The sequence below is a fragment of the Micropterus salmoides genome, unplaced genomic scaffold (genome assembly GCF_014851395.1).
Source record: "Micropterus salmoides isolate LMB-PRFRI ecotype aquatic unplaced genomic scaffold, ASM1485139v1 Ms_hic_scaffold_15, whole genome shotgun sequence".
Taxonomy (NCBI): domain Eukaryota; kingdom Metazoa; phylum Chordata; class Actinopteri; order Centrarchiformes; family Centrarchidae; genus Micropterus; species Micropterus salmoides.
Window position 1 is genome coordinate 19,259,030 of NW_024040596.1, and position 15,744 is coordinate 19,274,773.

The 15,744-nt window shown below is 39.8% G+C and overlaps 1 protein-coding gene across 4 annotated transcripts in view; it reads left to right on the forward strand.

Moving 5' to 3' along the window:
• mcf2lb (mcf.2 cell line derived transforming sequence-like b) overlaps positions 1-15,744 on the forward strand; it is a 34,338-nt gene that overhangs the window by 4,461 nt on the left and 14,133 nt on the right. For all 4 annotated transcript variants that reach the window (XM_038720871.1, XM_038720872.1, XM_038720873.1 and 1 more), the window contains exons 2-8: positions 4,564-4,647; positions 6,693-6,807; positions 10,788-10,878; positions 13,931-14,050; positions 14,240-14,356; positions 14,804-14,953; positions 15,071-15,195. In XM_038720871.1, coding sequence (XP_038576799.1) covers positions 4,564-4,647; positions 6,693-6,807; positions 10,788-10,878; positions 13,931-14,050; positions 14,240-14,356; positions 14,804-14,953; positions 15,071-15,195 — 802 coding nt within the window. The remainder of the gene's footprint in view (positions 1-4,563; positions 4,648-6,692; positions 6,808-10,787; positions 10,879-13,930; positions 14,051-14,239; positions 14,357-14,803; positions 14,954-15,070; positions 15,196-15,744) is intronic.

A 15,744-nucleotide genomic window follows, 5' to 3' on the forward strand; every position in this document is an offset into this window, starting at 1 on the left:
AATTTTCATTCCAAGGTTAAAACAGCAAATACTTTGGTATCTTCTATTTATCCACCATGTAATGCAATGCAGACAAAGTGTGTGAGAATAAACACCAAAAGTAATTTAGCCCATATTTTCAGTGAGCTTCATAATTCTTGTTTTCCTGTTGTGAGGATGTGGCCTGTGTGTGTCAATAAACACATACAGAGTTTCATTTAAACCACTTATGGGACAATAATAAATATATACTTCCATGTCTTTTATAAGATTCTTGTAACATCATCGATACTTGATGATAAAGGACCATACAAAGAAAAAGAGATCAGAAAAGACACCCAAGTAGTTTCACTGGTCTGTTTGTTTTTATTGTGAGAAATACAGTACTATCTGAAGCTGGCTCATCTTCTCCTGTTGTAATGGCCAGAGGGGCTGTTATCGTCAGATGAAGTTTGGAAGAAAGTAATAAAAGTGGCTAAAAGGAGACGCGACAATAAAGGAATGTTTGACCGAAAAGACACCGTAAAAAGTGACTGAATTCAAAATTGGCATCTTTCAGGAGGGGATTTTTCAGTAACCGAATAGCCTCTTTCTAGAAACAAAGTGCAGCTATTGCTGGCCTAGGTTGGGGGGTTGGTTTTGATTTGATATGTGTGGGAGTTGCGGGGGGCAGGGTGTGGCTGAGTGAGGCTGGGCCAGAAACTGGAAACTCGTCGTTTTTGTAGGAACTTGATTCTATGTCTATGAGTCTATGAGCGCTCTGCAGATGGCTAGACAGTTGCAGCTTTGTGTCCCCAGGCAGTGAGTGGCCATTATCAACATGGCAACACTGTTTTACCAAGTTGCAAACATCAGACATGGTCATTTATCTAGTGTCATTTCCACTTTCCTGACTTCTGATAGGGGGCCGTTTTGGTGCACACACCCTTGCTTGAGGTTACATTGAAAGAAAAGAAAAAAGGAAGCTGTGTCTCAAATAACGTCTGTAGGAGTCAGTCAGTTGTCCCTAATCAATATCTGTTAAGTAAGATGTCATTGGAAATAGTATCCAGTCAATTGAGGAGAAGGCTAGAGTGCTCTATTCCCTTTAGGCCTGGTAAAAATAAAAGAGACAAAACTGATTTGGGTCAGAGATCAGATTGTTTTTCTGAAGACAAAATATTAGAAGAAAAATTGGCACAGTCCATGAGGCCGTACGATCAATAATGTTTGTCCAACTACAGGTAGGCATTTAATAGATGAGCTAGCGCAACCTTAGCCCTATGACAAACAGAAGCATTTCCATTGAAAGAGAAAAAAGGAGACAGATTGCTCTAATTGATGAGTGTAATTGAATAGCACCTCAGGTCATGATGGGTTAACAAGGAATTCATTCCAAATAGATTGATAGCCTGTGTAAGATATGTACAATTTACAAAACATTGCATACATATGTGTCTTTGTTTTACTGGACTAGAATAGTGTAATATATGCGTCAGCCTCAGAGCTCTAGTGCTGTCATGCAAGATTTAAAACCACCTGTTTCACTGAACAGAAGCTGGACAGAAGCAGTTGTGACGTCAAAAACTTGGCAAAGGTGTTGTGATTTCCCTGAGCTCCGTTCTGTCAGGGATCGTTGTCTCGTGGATCGTGGATGTTGTCTTATGTTGTCTCACTATGTGTCTTCACATAGTGATATCATGAACTAAAAGACCTGACCACCTGTTTTCTTGAAGTCGGAACAGTTTTTGTTATTTTATTTTCTCGTTTTCCTGTTTTCTCTGTGCTCTTCTTACTGGTTTGAGGTGGGTGGAGCTCTGTTGGAAAAAGATGATGTCACACACTTCTGTGCACCAATCAGGACTGAGCAACATTTGAATCAGTCTGACAGTTTTAGGAGTTGTTGGCAGCACTGTAAATCAAATGTGATTTAATCCACACAGGCCTGATAAAAGTGGTCAGTTCATAGATATTTACTGAGAAATAATTACCTAATGATTCATAATATAGTATCTCCCAGTCTGTTCTATAGTAACTCATTATTATCTACTATAGAGTCCTTCATCCTCATCCGTCATTCCTTACTACTCACAATTTTGTGATACCATACAACGAAACACACTTTAGTCGTTTGTTTGGGAGGGATCCACTTCCTAATTTGGATGCACTTATTATAAGTTGCTTTAGACAAAATTAATGTAAATGAAATGTAATTTAATATAATTATCATACTAATTAAGGAGGTACATTTACGTGTTTTGAAATGTTTACTGGTACATAGGGAACCAATCTAAAAGCATATGGTGTGCTCTGTAAAATGGACAACAAGCGATGTTAAGTTTATGAGATTTGTTATGCACAGTAGTCAATAGGCTAACTCAATGAAAAACACTGGTATGGCCCTGTAAATCACCTGATCAGTTAAAACATTTGATTGATGATGTTTTGACACAACAGACATGTCACAAGCTGGTCTCAGGAAGCAGGAGACTGAAAATTCCAGACCAAGAAGACATACTTGAACGAATCCTGTCCCAAAAACAGTTTGAGAGAGTGAGTGAGTCAGTCAGTCAGTGTACTGATACCCTAAGGCCAAGTCATCTGATAGCGCTCATTGCCAGACAAAGAGTAACAGCAGGACTGCTTGGTTTCTTTAAAGTTAGAGGAGGGCTCAAGTCAAAGGGCTGTGCTTGTAAAGAAATTGACAGAGTAAAGAGAGAAACTGCTCGGAAAATGATATGATGTGATACTCGACATGGACTAAGCTCCATAGAGTATGAAGCTAGACTAGGCGGACGTGTTGTTGTCGCTCTGAGCCTGATGTCACTACTCTGCCAGATGTGACGGGACAGGTATGGTGCCATACAGGGGAAGTTGTTGGGACTGTGGATTAATGTCTTGTCAGTAAAGTTCTTGTTATCCTGGTTTATTCGGGATATGTGTTTTGGTATAATCGTTCATTGATTTTGGAGAGATGTTTACAAAGATAGTACAAACTTAATAATCAGACAAATCAAAAGAAGGGAGAGACTCGACTTGTTACCTCTAGCCAAGAGTAAAAGACCAATGGGTTCACATAAGTATAGCATAAATTTTTTTTCTTACATTTTCAGCATGAGGGGGACAGAAACCTCTCTGTATATAAGGGGACTATTTCCCATGGTAGTATAAAAATGCACATGCAAGAGTAAAATTTGCTTGTGCTTGCCATAAACGTATAAACAAACTTAATGTAACTGTTTTGATTAAAAATGGTTATGAACTTTACACATTAGAAAGTTATTTTTTTGATCTAGCTAGATATTGACATGATAGTGTAGCAATGACGTGGTGATTCTGTCTGATTTCCCTCAGGAAAACAGAGCAAACAAAGTCAGACTAAGATGAAAAGTAAATATTGTTCTTCACTTTCTTTAATTTACCAGTCTATGTTTGAAACCAAACTTACAGGTCTGTCACTGTGAGACACCCTCTTTCCGTAATCTCCTGGATTTTCTGGTCCCTAGATGACCCTCCTTCTCATTTTCTACTTTTATGCCTCCAGCCTATTTTAACTTAAGCACAGTATCATAGTTCAGTTTTGTGGATGCTAGAGAAGCTCTCATGGATTGTTAAGATAGCAGAATTATTATTTTGCATGCAGATGAACTACAGCGCTCCAGCCCTGGGCATGTTGATCTGCTGAAAGTCCTTTTGTACAAAAAATGGAAAAGAAATGAAGAGGCCAGTGCTTTATGATTTTTATGACTCTGAACTAGTGAATTAGTTCTGTCTTGAGTTTTAATGACACAGATGCTTAAAGAGCCACATATTGTTTTTGTTTTAAGGATGAGAAGCCTAATATTGATGGCACATGAAAACAGACACATTTTTGCAACAGCAAAACATAAAGTGAATCTTAAATTGTATACCTTGTAAAATGTAAACTAACAGTGTGTGTATCTTTTTTGTGTTTTAGTGAAAACATGGATAGGGTGTTAGTGACACAGTAACATTATAATCCTGCTGCACTTTGCCAATTTTCCTGTATTGATCTGTTTGCCCTTTGCTGCACAGCTCTCAGTTTCAAGTTGAACTGTGGCCAGTTTTCACTTTGCAAGCAATATTGAAAAGATGCTTTTATATTGTAGGGAGACACTATACTACACTTGCCAAAACGTCACTGGCTAGACTACTAATGCCCCCCACCCACCCTCCCTGCTTAATGAGTGTCTGCTGCCTAACCTCTAGTTTGATCCCTGATATAACCAGAATCTCCATCTCCTACTGGGGTAATAACCTTAAATCTGATTATTTTAAGCCCATGGGGGATGGAGAGCTTCTGAAGGTGGGGTGAAGGGACCAATGAAGCCTTATCTACAGCAGAACAGATCTATGGGATCTAACAGCTAGTCTCCAGTGGTCCAGTGATCACTGTTACGTTATAATGTGTGTTAAAGTTTTAATTCTGCCTCTATATAGTATGTATGGCAAAGCAGCTCTTTATTTTACCTATTTTAGTTGGTTATGCGTGAAAAGTGCCCTATCAAACCAATTTTAATTGACCTGGCAAATACATCTTTAACTCTGATATCACTAGTATTTTCATATCTATCTTTTCTCCAGATGAGATCATGCAGCTGGATAGCAGCCCCCTCCGTGCTGCTGACATCACCCCCGACCTCAAGAAGCAGTTTGCCTTCCTTTCAGGTGATTTCTATATCTTTCTCTTTCTGTCTCTCTGTGTGGAGGTATGGAGATATGTGTCAGTTTATTTCTTCATTAGTGCTCCACTAACTATCTTTCTTATCTCTGCCTTCTGAGGAGTCATTTATATTTGAACTGTTCCATTTGATGTTTGCGTAGTTAATGTGAACTGTTTTCTCCTGGCAGTAATAATTTGCTATTCAAATGTCCCCTCCCTCCTTTTCCTGTTCACTGTTTGTCAGGTTTTAGTGCAGATACCGACTGCCCTGTTGCTGCTGTTACATAATATGTATCTCACTTACTGCCTCTGCGTGTCCAGCTTATGATAAACCTCGTGTTTTCTCCACAATGTCTTTGAAGCATATTTCACAGATATTGGCAGATAATAGTGACACTTAAATCCATTCCTACAGTACGGTGAAAGCTGTCCTGTGTGTGTGTGCACGCGTGTGTGTGTGTGTGTGTGTTAGAGGTGACCTTGTGGCTGTAGCAGTCTGGAACCATTTCACAGACAAAGATCTAAGCAGACCCCGAAACCATGACCATGCACTTGCTGTTGCTATAGTGATGAGAGAAGAAAAGGCAGATGGATTGATATGCCAGTCACATGCACTGACAGAGCAGCTGTTCAGCACTGAACGAATGTGTGTGTGTGTGTGTGTGTGTGTGTGTGTATATTTGAAAGAGGTGAGACTGAATGTGGGGGTGTCAATCATCGTGTACAAATATAGCAGCCTTCTTTTTTTAAATGTACCTTTTTTTCATGTTGAATAGTAAAATTAATTCAATTAAATGCTCTTTAACCATATTTCGCAATCAACTTCTTACTATGGGGGTTCTATTTGAACATATTTTCTGCCTGCGATAGAACAGTTTTAAGTGTTAAACTCCTTGTGATCATTTGCTACAGGCGATTTTCTAACCATTATCTCTATTTGTTGCATTTTTAGTCATGAATTGAAGAGAGATTTGAAGCCAGGGGCTTCAAGGTAAAACATTTGTTGTAAATTATGGGTGTAAGTAAATGAGATGATGTCACTTTTTCAGTACAAACCAGTTTTTTTTTAACATACATTCACATTTACATTCATATTTCTTATGTTAAAATCCTAAATAAGCAATTTATCTGTATTGGGAAAAAAATGCATTCATGTCAAATTGCTGAGTTTTTCTGTTTTAAAATGGAAGGGTAGGAGACTATAATTTGTTGTGATGGATGTTGCAGATTTTTCTGTATAGCCCCCAGTCATCACAGATACAGCTTTAATATCAGTGCCCCCATGTGGCCACAGTTTCTTCTTCCTCAGTGCTCTCTTCCTTTATTCTAACACACCAAAAGACATTTTTCTTGTCAGGTTGACTGACAAAGCCCCCAACACAGCGACTGACAGCATGAAAGCTATGAGGAGTTTAGATGGGTCTGTCTTTGCCTCATAGATTATACTCTCCTTTATAGGGGTGGGAATCTCTGGGCACCTCACGATTTGATTCGATTATGATTCAGAGGGCTGCGATTCGATTCTAAAATGATTATCGATGCATCTTGATGATACTAAGCATTTAATTTGCCCATTAAAATCCAAAAGAAACATCTCCTAATTACTCCTAATGCTCGCGGTGTGCCAGTTAAAAGCATTACTTGCGCATTGACATTAATGATTGTGTGACATTTTAGTAGGGTGGTTATTCATTCTGCAGCGGTGGTGAATACCGGGGAACACTGGTGGTCTCTCTGTTGTGCACTCCAGGCGCTGCACTACCGCGAGTTCCGCTTTTTGTCAACAATAGTTATCAATTAACATTTAATAATCGATTTTTAGACATTTGTTAATCAATTCATAATACTCAATAATCCACTTCCGCATCGCGATGCATCTAAGAATAATCGATAATCGATTATTTCTCCCACCCCAAGTCCTGTATTTATTTGAGTGATATCGTGATATGCATCATTCCCAAGGAGACACAGTATATACAAAATATTACCTGATTCCTATATGTTCATGTGGAAAGTATCAATATTGCTCTTTTTTGTTCTTATTTTACAGGAGGTAGAGGAGATAATGGCAGCCCCATCATTGTGTTCCCAGAATTTCCTTCGTTTGGAGAGATCACAGACAGAGAATTTCACAACGTGCTGACATACCTGACTAGCGTGCCCAGGTAAAGACCCTCACTGGCTTATTGTCACACATACAAACATGCACACACACAAATTCTTTCTTTCCTCTTGTATCATTGATCACTGACTCTTCATCTACCTCATTTCCTACCTGCCTCTTTCTTCTTTAACACCATTTACTCTCCTGTTGTTACCATCAACTTGTTTTCTCCCTCTTGACGCTGTAGCACAACACTGCCGATGAATCTCTGAGAAACACTATCATTGCTATTTCAGACATTATGTGATATAGCTGGAGTAATTCTGGATTTGAACCCCACCGATTGAAGCTGCTCTTTGTGGAATTTAAATCTTCCCACAGTTCAAAGGCATGCAAGTCAATTGAACTTAAAATAGAGGGCAATAGAGATGAACATGTTTGTAAAGATCCCTCCCTCCTTTGTGTGTGAAGTCTGCCAGTAGGTGGCAGTGGACACTTAAACACAGTTTCACTGCTTAATTATGCTATTGCTGCAAAGGATTTGTGCAGTGGATGAGACAGTGTATTGCATGTATCTGTACGGGAAGAGTGTTCCCTCTATTAATAAGATGTCCAGTTAATAATCCAGGGTTTTTATCTGTCTTCAGCAGATTGTCTTTGTTCACACAGATAGACCAGATGAGACGAGGGGGAGGGGAGGGGAACCATCTCCTGCCCAATTTTTCTGTACATTTACATTATTTCTTTGATATTCTCCTCACAATGTAGTCTTGCAGTTTCTTGATTTAGCTCTCCTACTGGCTGTCCCATCCTTCCTTCATCTTTCCTAGACTGGCAAAGTGCTTAAAAATAGACACTGCAGTTTCAGATTCTGACTGTTTCAATCTGAATAATGCATACAGACGACTGAGAAGAGTGGACTACTGAAGTATGTGTGTGTGCTTATGTGTGTGATTAATTCAGCAGAACACCTGTTCACACATACATGTATCTGTATTAAGGCATACTTATGTTTGTGTTTGTAGGCCTTTAAATAATTTGTCAATATTGTGTATATTGTGTCATTTGTTTTAGAAACAATATACCGAAACCTATTTCAGTATGACCAGGATTTCATTTTTCAAAAGGTCCTCATGTAAACTATATTACCGTTCAACATTTTGGCAGTGAGGATGTTTTTTTCCAAATCCAAGTTAAAAAAAATAAAAAAACAGCTAACAGGCAGATACAATTTCCATCCATCGTGAGTCTAAATTCACCTCCTTCATGGTCTGACTGTTGAAGTGGCCAGTCATGTGAAGGAGGGTCATCCACAGGGGGGTGATAAAGTTGCACCTCAAGCTGTTGTGAATACAGAGGCAGATGGCTCGAGCTACCTGAGGGACCAACACCCCCTACAGGGCACACGCAGTCCACAGCCAGGGGCAAATGTCCTACAACTGTGTATTATGACCTTCAACAGCTGCTGCTAGTTTGAACCAAATACCTTTGGATCAATATTAATGGCAAACATAATTTCTAATGTTCTATTATACCATATGTGAGAATGCTTGTTATCATATTATATGTTAACTGTAAAGATTTGTATTAAAAGCAAGGCGTTAGGTGTCTTGTCACATGATCTGGATGCTAATTCATTTACTTCAAGCTTTGCATCTATAAATACACTCAGTAAATGAATTAATAGCTATATCCTTTGTCAGACCATGTTCCCATCTCTCTCCCTTCTATCTTTATATCCCACCTTGGCTGTGCGAAAGCATGCACACATGGGATGTAGTTCTGCTGATTGGTTTTATGTTAAAGAGATACAGTTAACACTAAGATAGTATCCCAGAATTAAAAGACATTTTACACCCATGGCTATTTAATATGTTTTTAATTTAATATACCAGTGCACTTATATTCAAGCAGTCACTTTCTCTGCTCTGTTCACTACGACAGAAGAAGGAGAAGGCGTAGTAGTATGTGTTGTGTATGTCTGCATATGCATTCATGCAGCAAATTTCCCTCATCACTGAATTGCCATTAGGCTGAGCTTTTTCACAACCCACGGCTCAAACACTTCGTCCTGACTAATCCAATTACTATTAGGACACTCATGCGTGTGCAGCAGCAACATCACCAGGCAATGTCAATGAATATTTGAATTGAATCGTTTATATGTGAGACTGTGTCTGTTTGTAATATAACATAAAAAACATGATTCACATTTATATAAATTATATACATATATAAATAAAAAAAATTGCTTTTTAGAGACAAACTTTATAAATTGTTATTTACTTTTTAAATATAAAATGCAAGAATTGATGCAAAATCTGAATCCACATATGGGGTTGATAGTTTACTTATTATCATTTCTTTGTTTGGAGGGTATATAGTGCACAATCAACATTGTCATTTTGAAAGCATCAGTGTGAATGTACTATGGTTAGTTCAACAGCTAATTTGCACCCATAGTCCCAACAAAATGTAAAACAGAAAGAATTAATAAAAACAATATTATTTTATAATTGACACATAGTAATAAAAATCAGATCGGTCACAAGTAAAGGTCTGACACAGACATCACACAATTGGCCATTGTCTTTTAGCAGCAGCAGCAGAGGGCCAATTCGTCATGTTGTTCTTCTGATTTTCTTTTTTTCAGCCAGCACCTGAGACCAAAAAAAAAGAAAATATGTTCACCACAAACCATCCTCTCATCTCAACAGCCCTAAATATCTTCTCTTCCTCCTCCTTCTTGATGGCTAAGAAGTGAAGCAGTTTGTGCTTTGAAAGCATGAGTGGCTGTGAGAGTCTGTGTAGATGATTGAGCGCAGATCCAAGAAGTGGGGATGATGGAGGAAGAGAATAAGAGAAGATTAAAGGGCAGGGAAAAAAGGATTTTAAGCGTCGCTATGAATGTAAACGTTACACTGAGAGAAAGTATAGAGGCAGGCATGGATAAATATTCTGTACTTTCCCTAATGAAGCCCTTATGCGTTGGATGGAATCCTGTTTGAGCATGACCCCGCCCCCACATCTGTAAAGCTCTGCTGATTGGCTACTCGAGCTGCTCATCACTCTGCAGCCATCCTGCGATAGGCTCGTGTCTCAGCAGCTCCCAGTGTCTCATTGGATGGCTGATAGATGCAATGCAGGGGGGACAGGCTGGATGCTGTGATGGTCTGAAGCATTTGGCTCCCACTTTTTCAAACAGCACAGCACACTTGGATCTACCTCTGACAGACATCCCCACCTCCTGTGTTTTTATTTTGCCTTTTTTGTCTGAAGGACTGCTCTTTTAATCCGCTGCCACTGTGTTTGTGCAGTTTCTAGTTTGGTGGACATGACCGCAAATACTTGAGGATTTCTGGGATATTTCTACATGAAAGGTTCTGACCGTGCTGAGGTGTGCACCAATTCTATAGTTGCATTATGTTTTTAGGTATGCATATGGGAGTCTGCTGGTGAGCTGCACGTGCAGTTATTGATTGACAGTGGTGTGTGAATCATCTAGCCCTCCTCTCTCCTGGGATTAGAGAGGACAGCAGGGGAAGGGGGGCGCAGAAGGGATAACTGGGGGGCTGGAGGCTGATGGCCAAGAAATCTGGAGGTGCTTCACAGCATCTCCATTTATGGACTGCACCAGCTGCTTCAGAAGATAAAGAGCAGCATAACAAAACAACAAGCTGTGAACAAGCACTTTTGTTCCCTACTGTCTTACTGTGAACACAGCGAAGGAAAACTACACGTATGTTGTTGTGTTTTTTCGTCTTTGAGCTCCTGCGTTTTCTGAGGCTTTACCTACTTTTAAAAGTTTGTGGTTCTTATAGCAGACGTTGCAGTACAGACCTCCTCTGTGGCCCTCCAGAGTGTGCTACATAGTGTGTGATTTTATATTTTTTGTCAGTGTGAGGTAAAAGTTGATTTGATCTCCTCTCAGCATTCTCTGTGTTGTTAAATCAATCTCTGCTCACCCTGGAACTATCTACCTGGATTTAACAGACCACTGTTTAATTTGTGTTGAACATGGTGCCTCTTTGTGTGTTCCAGTTTATCTTCAACAGACGTGGGATTCATCCTGGTGATTGATCGCCGGCAAGACCGATGGGCGGCCGTCAAAGGGACCCTGCTTCGTATCGCAGTAAGTCTGTCTTTGTGTATGTGCATGTAACCATGCACTTACTTTCTGTCTGTATTGTTAACGTCTTCATGTCTGTTTGGGAGAGAAACAGCCCTTTCAATCAGCTGTTGAAATGGGAGAACCCAGTTTTGAGTGGAACTGGCCTTGCACCCTCACCAATTGGGGGAAGAGGTTCGTCAGGCCAGAGGTGTTGGAGTGTCCCCGTCTCTCTCTCACAGCTCCACCTTTTAATATCACAATTATATGAGCCTACCCCATCCTTGAGCCTACCCTATGTTTCCATAGCTGCAGGGACAAATAAACAGTCACAAAAAAGACAGAAGGAGATGTTTCTTTTGTTCATTCATTTAAATGTCTCACGTCATCTCTTTGTCATATTATTTACTACTGGGAAACAACAAATGTATTTACACATCACAAAATACCAAAACAAAAGTAAGATACTTAGTCGGCTTAATTAATAGATGACTAATACCCCCATGCTGTGTTTCTGGAGGTGTAAGCCTACTTAATTTGAGTCATATTTTATTTTTTATTTTTTGCACAGTAATCAGTTGCTGCATCCTCTTGCGGGAAGGGAAACTGCCTCCTTTCTTTTTAGCACATCATTTATTGTCCTAACACCTCTTTCATTCCACCTTGTTTGAGACTGATACTAGTCATGTCAATGATATTGTTGAATAAAGGGAATGCAGTGGTCGAGCATCAGAAATATTTAGGGTTCCTCTTTTTAATTTTGCTCGTTCAAGTCGCTCCGGTCTTCTTTTCTGGGTGATGAGCTGAAAATTCCTATCTATTAATCTGTGTTTCTTGTTGTCTGTAGGGAGGTGATGAAGCACGTGTATGTGGGGGAGTATCGCCCCCATCACACAGTGTCTCAGCATAGTGCTCTTTTGGGCTTAAATACTGGGATTCATGCTCGAGTAGGATGGACCCAATTTTTTTAGCTGCTTTACCAGTTATTCAGCTTCTATTCTCTACCAGTGTAGTACAGATATTTTTATTGTCGCTGACATACACGAAACCAAAGAACGTTTGCATTTAGCATAACAATGTTAAAGCAATTGAATATGGCAATTTTCTTCAAAGGATCTACATAAAATAGCAGTGTTTGTGGTTGAACAGATCCTCACAGGTCCATCATTAATGTTGTAATCAGATATTTGAAAGATGAAATGAGAGATGAATATCACCACGCATGGGCTCAAGAGACTGGAGAGACAACATCACTCATTTCAAATTAAATCAAGCTTTATTAATCCCACAAGGGGGACTTTTAAAGGCTGACAGGCTGGTAATAGGGGGCATTCAGTCATCCCTGCAATAATGTCCTGTTTGTGGTGATTCAGTCAGGCTGCTAAATGGATGATGATGAAAGCTGGCACTTTTCAAGCTGATACTGTCTATTTGTAGTTGAGACTAGTGTATGGGCTACATCACATTGTATTCAGAGCAAACTGTACTGTGATGTATTCACTCAGCAAGGTTCATCAGTCAGTTTGTATATGTATGAGGATGTTTGCATGTGAGAGCGAGAGAGGAAGAATAAGCAATGATATTGAATGTTTACGCTGCCAAATGCTTCCCTTTGTCTTGTTGTGTGTCTATGTATATGAGCACACTTGTGTATAAACAGGCTTGTGTAAATGTGGGTCATTGTGTTTCAAGGAAAACTAACCGTTGCCGTGCATGGTTGAGTTTGATCTGACAATAGACAGAAAGTATGTACTGTTCCTAATTAAGTCTACAGAGTTCCTGTCACTCCCTAAAGCCCACCCTCCTCCCTTGTCATTTATCTGGCTCTTCTTTGAGGCTGTGTGTGTGTGTGTGTGTGTGCGTGCATGCGTGCGTGCGTTTATCTCTCTTACCGCTGACAAAGAACAAAGAACATAACTGCCACTGACCACAGATCAAAGCAGCACGGTTGAATGGTTGGATGTACATTTAAAGCGTAAGGCTGGAGATACTTTATAGTGTTGCTATTGTCGATAAAGCCCATGTAAAGACCAACCATGCATAGTGCATCTCTCAATACTTTCTGACTTCTAATAAATACGTTGAATATAATAGCTCTTTGTTGTATGGTAGCACGTACTACTACCATGTAAAAATAGCGGTATGTCCCACAATAAGTTTCATTCCTCCAGATGGCGAGTGATGATTTTTATAGCTGTACTTTTGGTTTTGGCAGGTCAGCAAGGACGAATACTGAATTGATTTATTAATTCCATTAGCAGTGCCCATCCCAAGTGGTTTTTATTAACGACGTATTCACTGTCATTTCTGCTTAGACCAGCATTCCCCAACTCACACGGGAAGGGCAGCCAATCAGGCGAAACAGCCGTTCAAGTCATTTGCTAATTAAAGTTGCGTTAACAATTGCATTGCCTCAGGAGGACAGATCATTGTCCAGACTGAACCGCCATCCAACTGCTTTCCCAGCAGTACTTAGTCTGTCAGTAGGTGTCAATAATGACATTTTAATTGGCATTTTATTGGTTTTCTTGGCTGAGCTGAGTGTGTGTGGCAGCTACATAGCATAATAAATATGAGGAGGATTAATATGGATGTTCCAAAAGCATCTAGCAAAAAATGTTTTTGCTTAGTTAGGATGTCTTTGCTTTATGCCTTGAGTATGCTTTTTGTGAAGAAAACTTGTCCTTGTGTATTATCCTAAATTATTCCATAAACCCTCAACAATGCCAGCTCAAAATCCTGAACTCATGTGGCTGCACACATCTCACACTCACTCATTCTACCTCAGTATTCATGCAGAAGCATCTCTGGGACATGAAGATTAATGTCCCTGCCACAGGACAGTGCCGTACATCCCCCACATCTTTCCCACTCTGAGGTACTCCTCCATGCACATGCTCAAATGTGTTTGAGCGAGAGTTTTCACATGGGACAGACAAAAGGAGGGAATAATATATAGGAAGTGCAGGCTGTCAGCAGAAACAGAACAGTGAGATGTATAATTGATTCAGGACACAGGAGGATCATGTCTGCTCTGTTGCGTATGTGACAGTGTACATCTACACCCTCATTGCAGGGCTCCTTCCCAGGGAACCTCCAGCTGGTACTGGTTCTGAGGCCCACTACCCTCCTGCAGCGTACACTCTCCGACATCCTCTTCAAGTTCAACAAGGATGAGTTCAAGATGAAGGTGCCGGTGCGTACAGTCACTCTTACCTGTGGAAACGCTGTTTCAGTGACTTGTGTTCTTCCTTCTGTGGTTCATTCATCTAGTCTAATCCTCCTCAACTTATTGAAGAAAGAAGATTTTAATAGAACGCGTATAGAACACAGAATATGATTATTATCAAATAATATGTAATAGTTTCAGGTGTCTGTGTTTCAGGTGATTATGCTGAGCTCAATAACTGAGCTGCACTCCTACATCGACCGCACCCAGCTGACCCAGGAACTCGGGGGGACACAGGAGTACTGCCATGAGAAGTGGATCTCTCACCGCACTGTATGTACACTGTATACACCACCTTAGTGGTCAGCATGGACAACATAACACTGTCCCTACATCTCTATCACAAGCACCTTAAAGAGTAAAATACATACAGTGAAAGAATAAAATAGAACCAAAGACAGACAGTTATCTTGAGCACCCAAATTAATTGATTCTCTCTGTGCCATAGATAGAAGCAAATAAACATAGTGTCAAGTAGTGTAATGAAAGTTAAAAGTAATAACATCACCACTACTTCAAGATGAAACCCTCCACTAAAAGTGTTTAGTTTAGTAAATCAAGAAAAGCACAACAGCAAAAAAATATGCAGCCAATATGAGCAACTATAAAAAGTATTTCACAGAATACCAGAACCAGTTTGTTTTTGCAAATGTGGCATTTTCTTTATTCTAATCATGAGCATGCATGCTGATTATCTTGGTTTTGTCTTGTATGCATCAGGCTATTGAAGGCTTTGCGTTGTTGGTAAAGAAAACAGCACAGACTCTGCAGTCATTTGGCACCGAGCTTGCTGAAACCGAACTCCCCAATGAAATCCAGGCCACAAACATCCTGCTGGGCACACACACCAACAAGAAAGACAAAATGAAGGTAACACCATTAACACACACATACATTACACACATGGTTTCTCTGTATATCTCTGTATACAGTATATTAGTTATGTATTTGGATTATATATCTCCCTCTGTCTGTTTATGTGTGCAGGAGGATCTGCTGGTGGCTCTGGGTCAGGGCAGCAGACTGCTGGAGAGCATCAATGAGCCTGTAGTGCGAAACCCCGACCACAACATGAACCAGGATGAAATGGAGAACATGGCTACAGTGCAAAGGTTTGAACCACTAGAGGTGATGTAGCTGCAGGATTGCTACTTAAACCTGGACTCCCTTAAAGTAACAATGAATTAAGTCTCATAAAGAAAAGGAACCAGACAGATGGAAGTGATAATTGAACAAATCTGCTTTTTTCATTTCACTCAAAAAAGCTCCAACCCACATACATTAGTATTTATCATCAACTGAAAAAATACTACATTGTTACAATAGCACATTAGGTGTCAAGTAGTGACACTGTGTCACTATTCAGAAAACATATGAATATAAGCATTTTTAATTATTTTATGCTTAAAGGTACAGTAAGCAATTCTGGAGAAATCCAACACCGTGACAAAAATCATGATACAGAGCAAAGAACAACACAGCAAGTAATGTAATTAATGTTAGCTAAGTTGTGGGGTAGCATATTATTGTTACCGTTGCTGTTGCAAAGCTAACATGTAGAGAGGAGGAGCCAGCACAGTGATATTTACAGCTCTCCTGCTACTATTGTTAACATCACAACAACAGCATGTTTTGGTGAACTATAAGCTGAACATCCATGT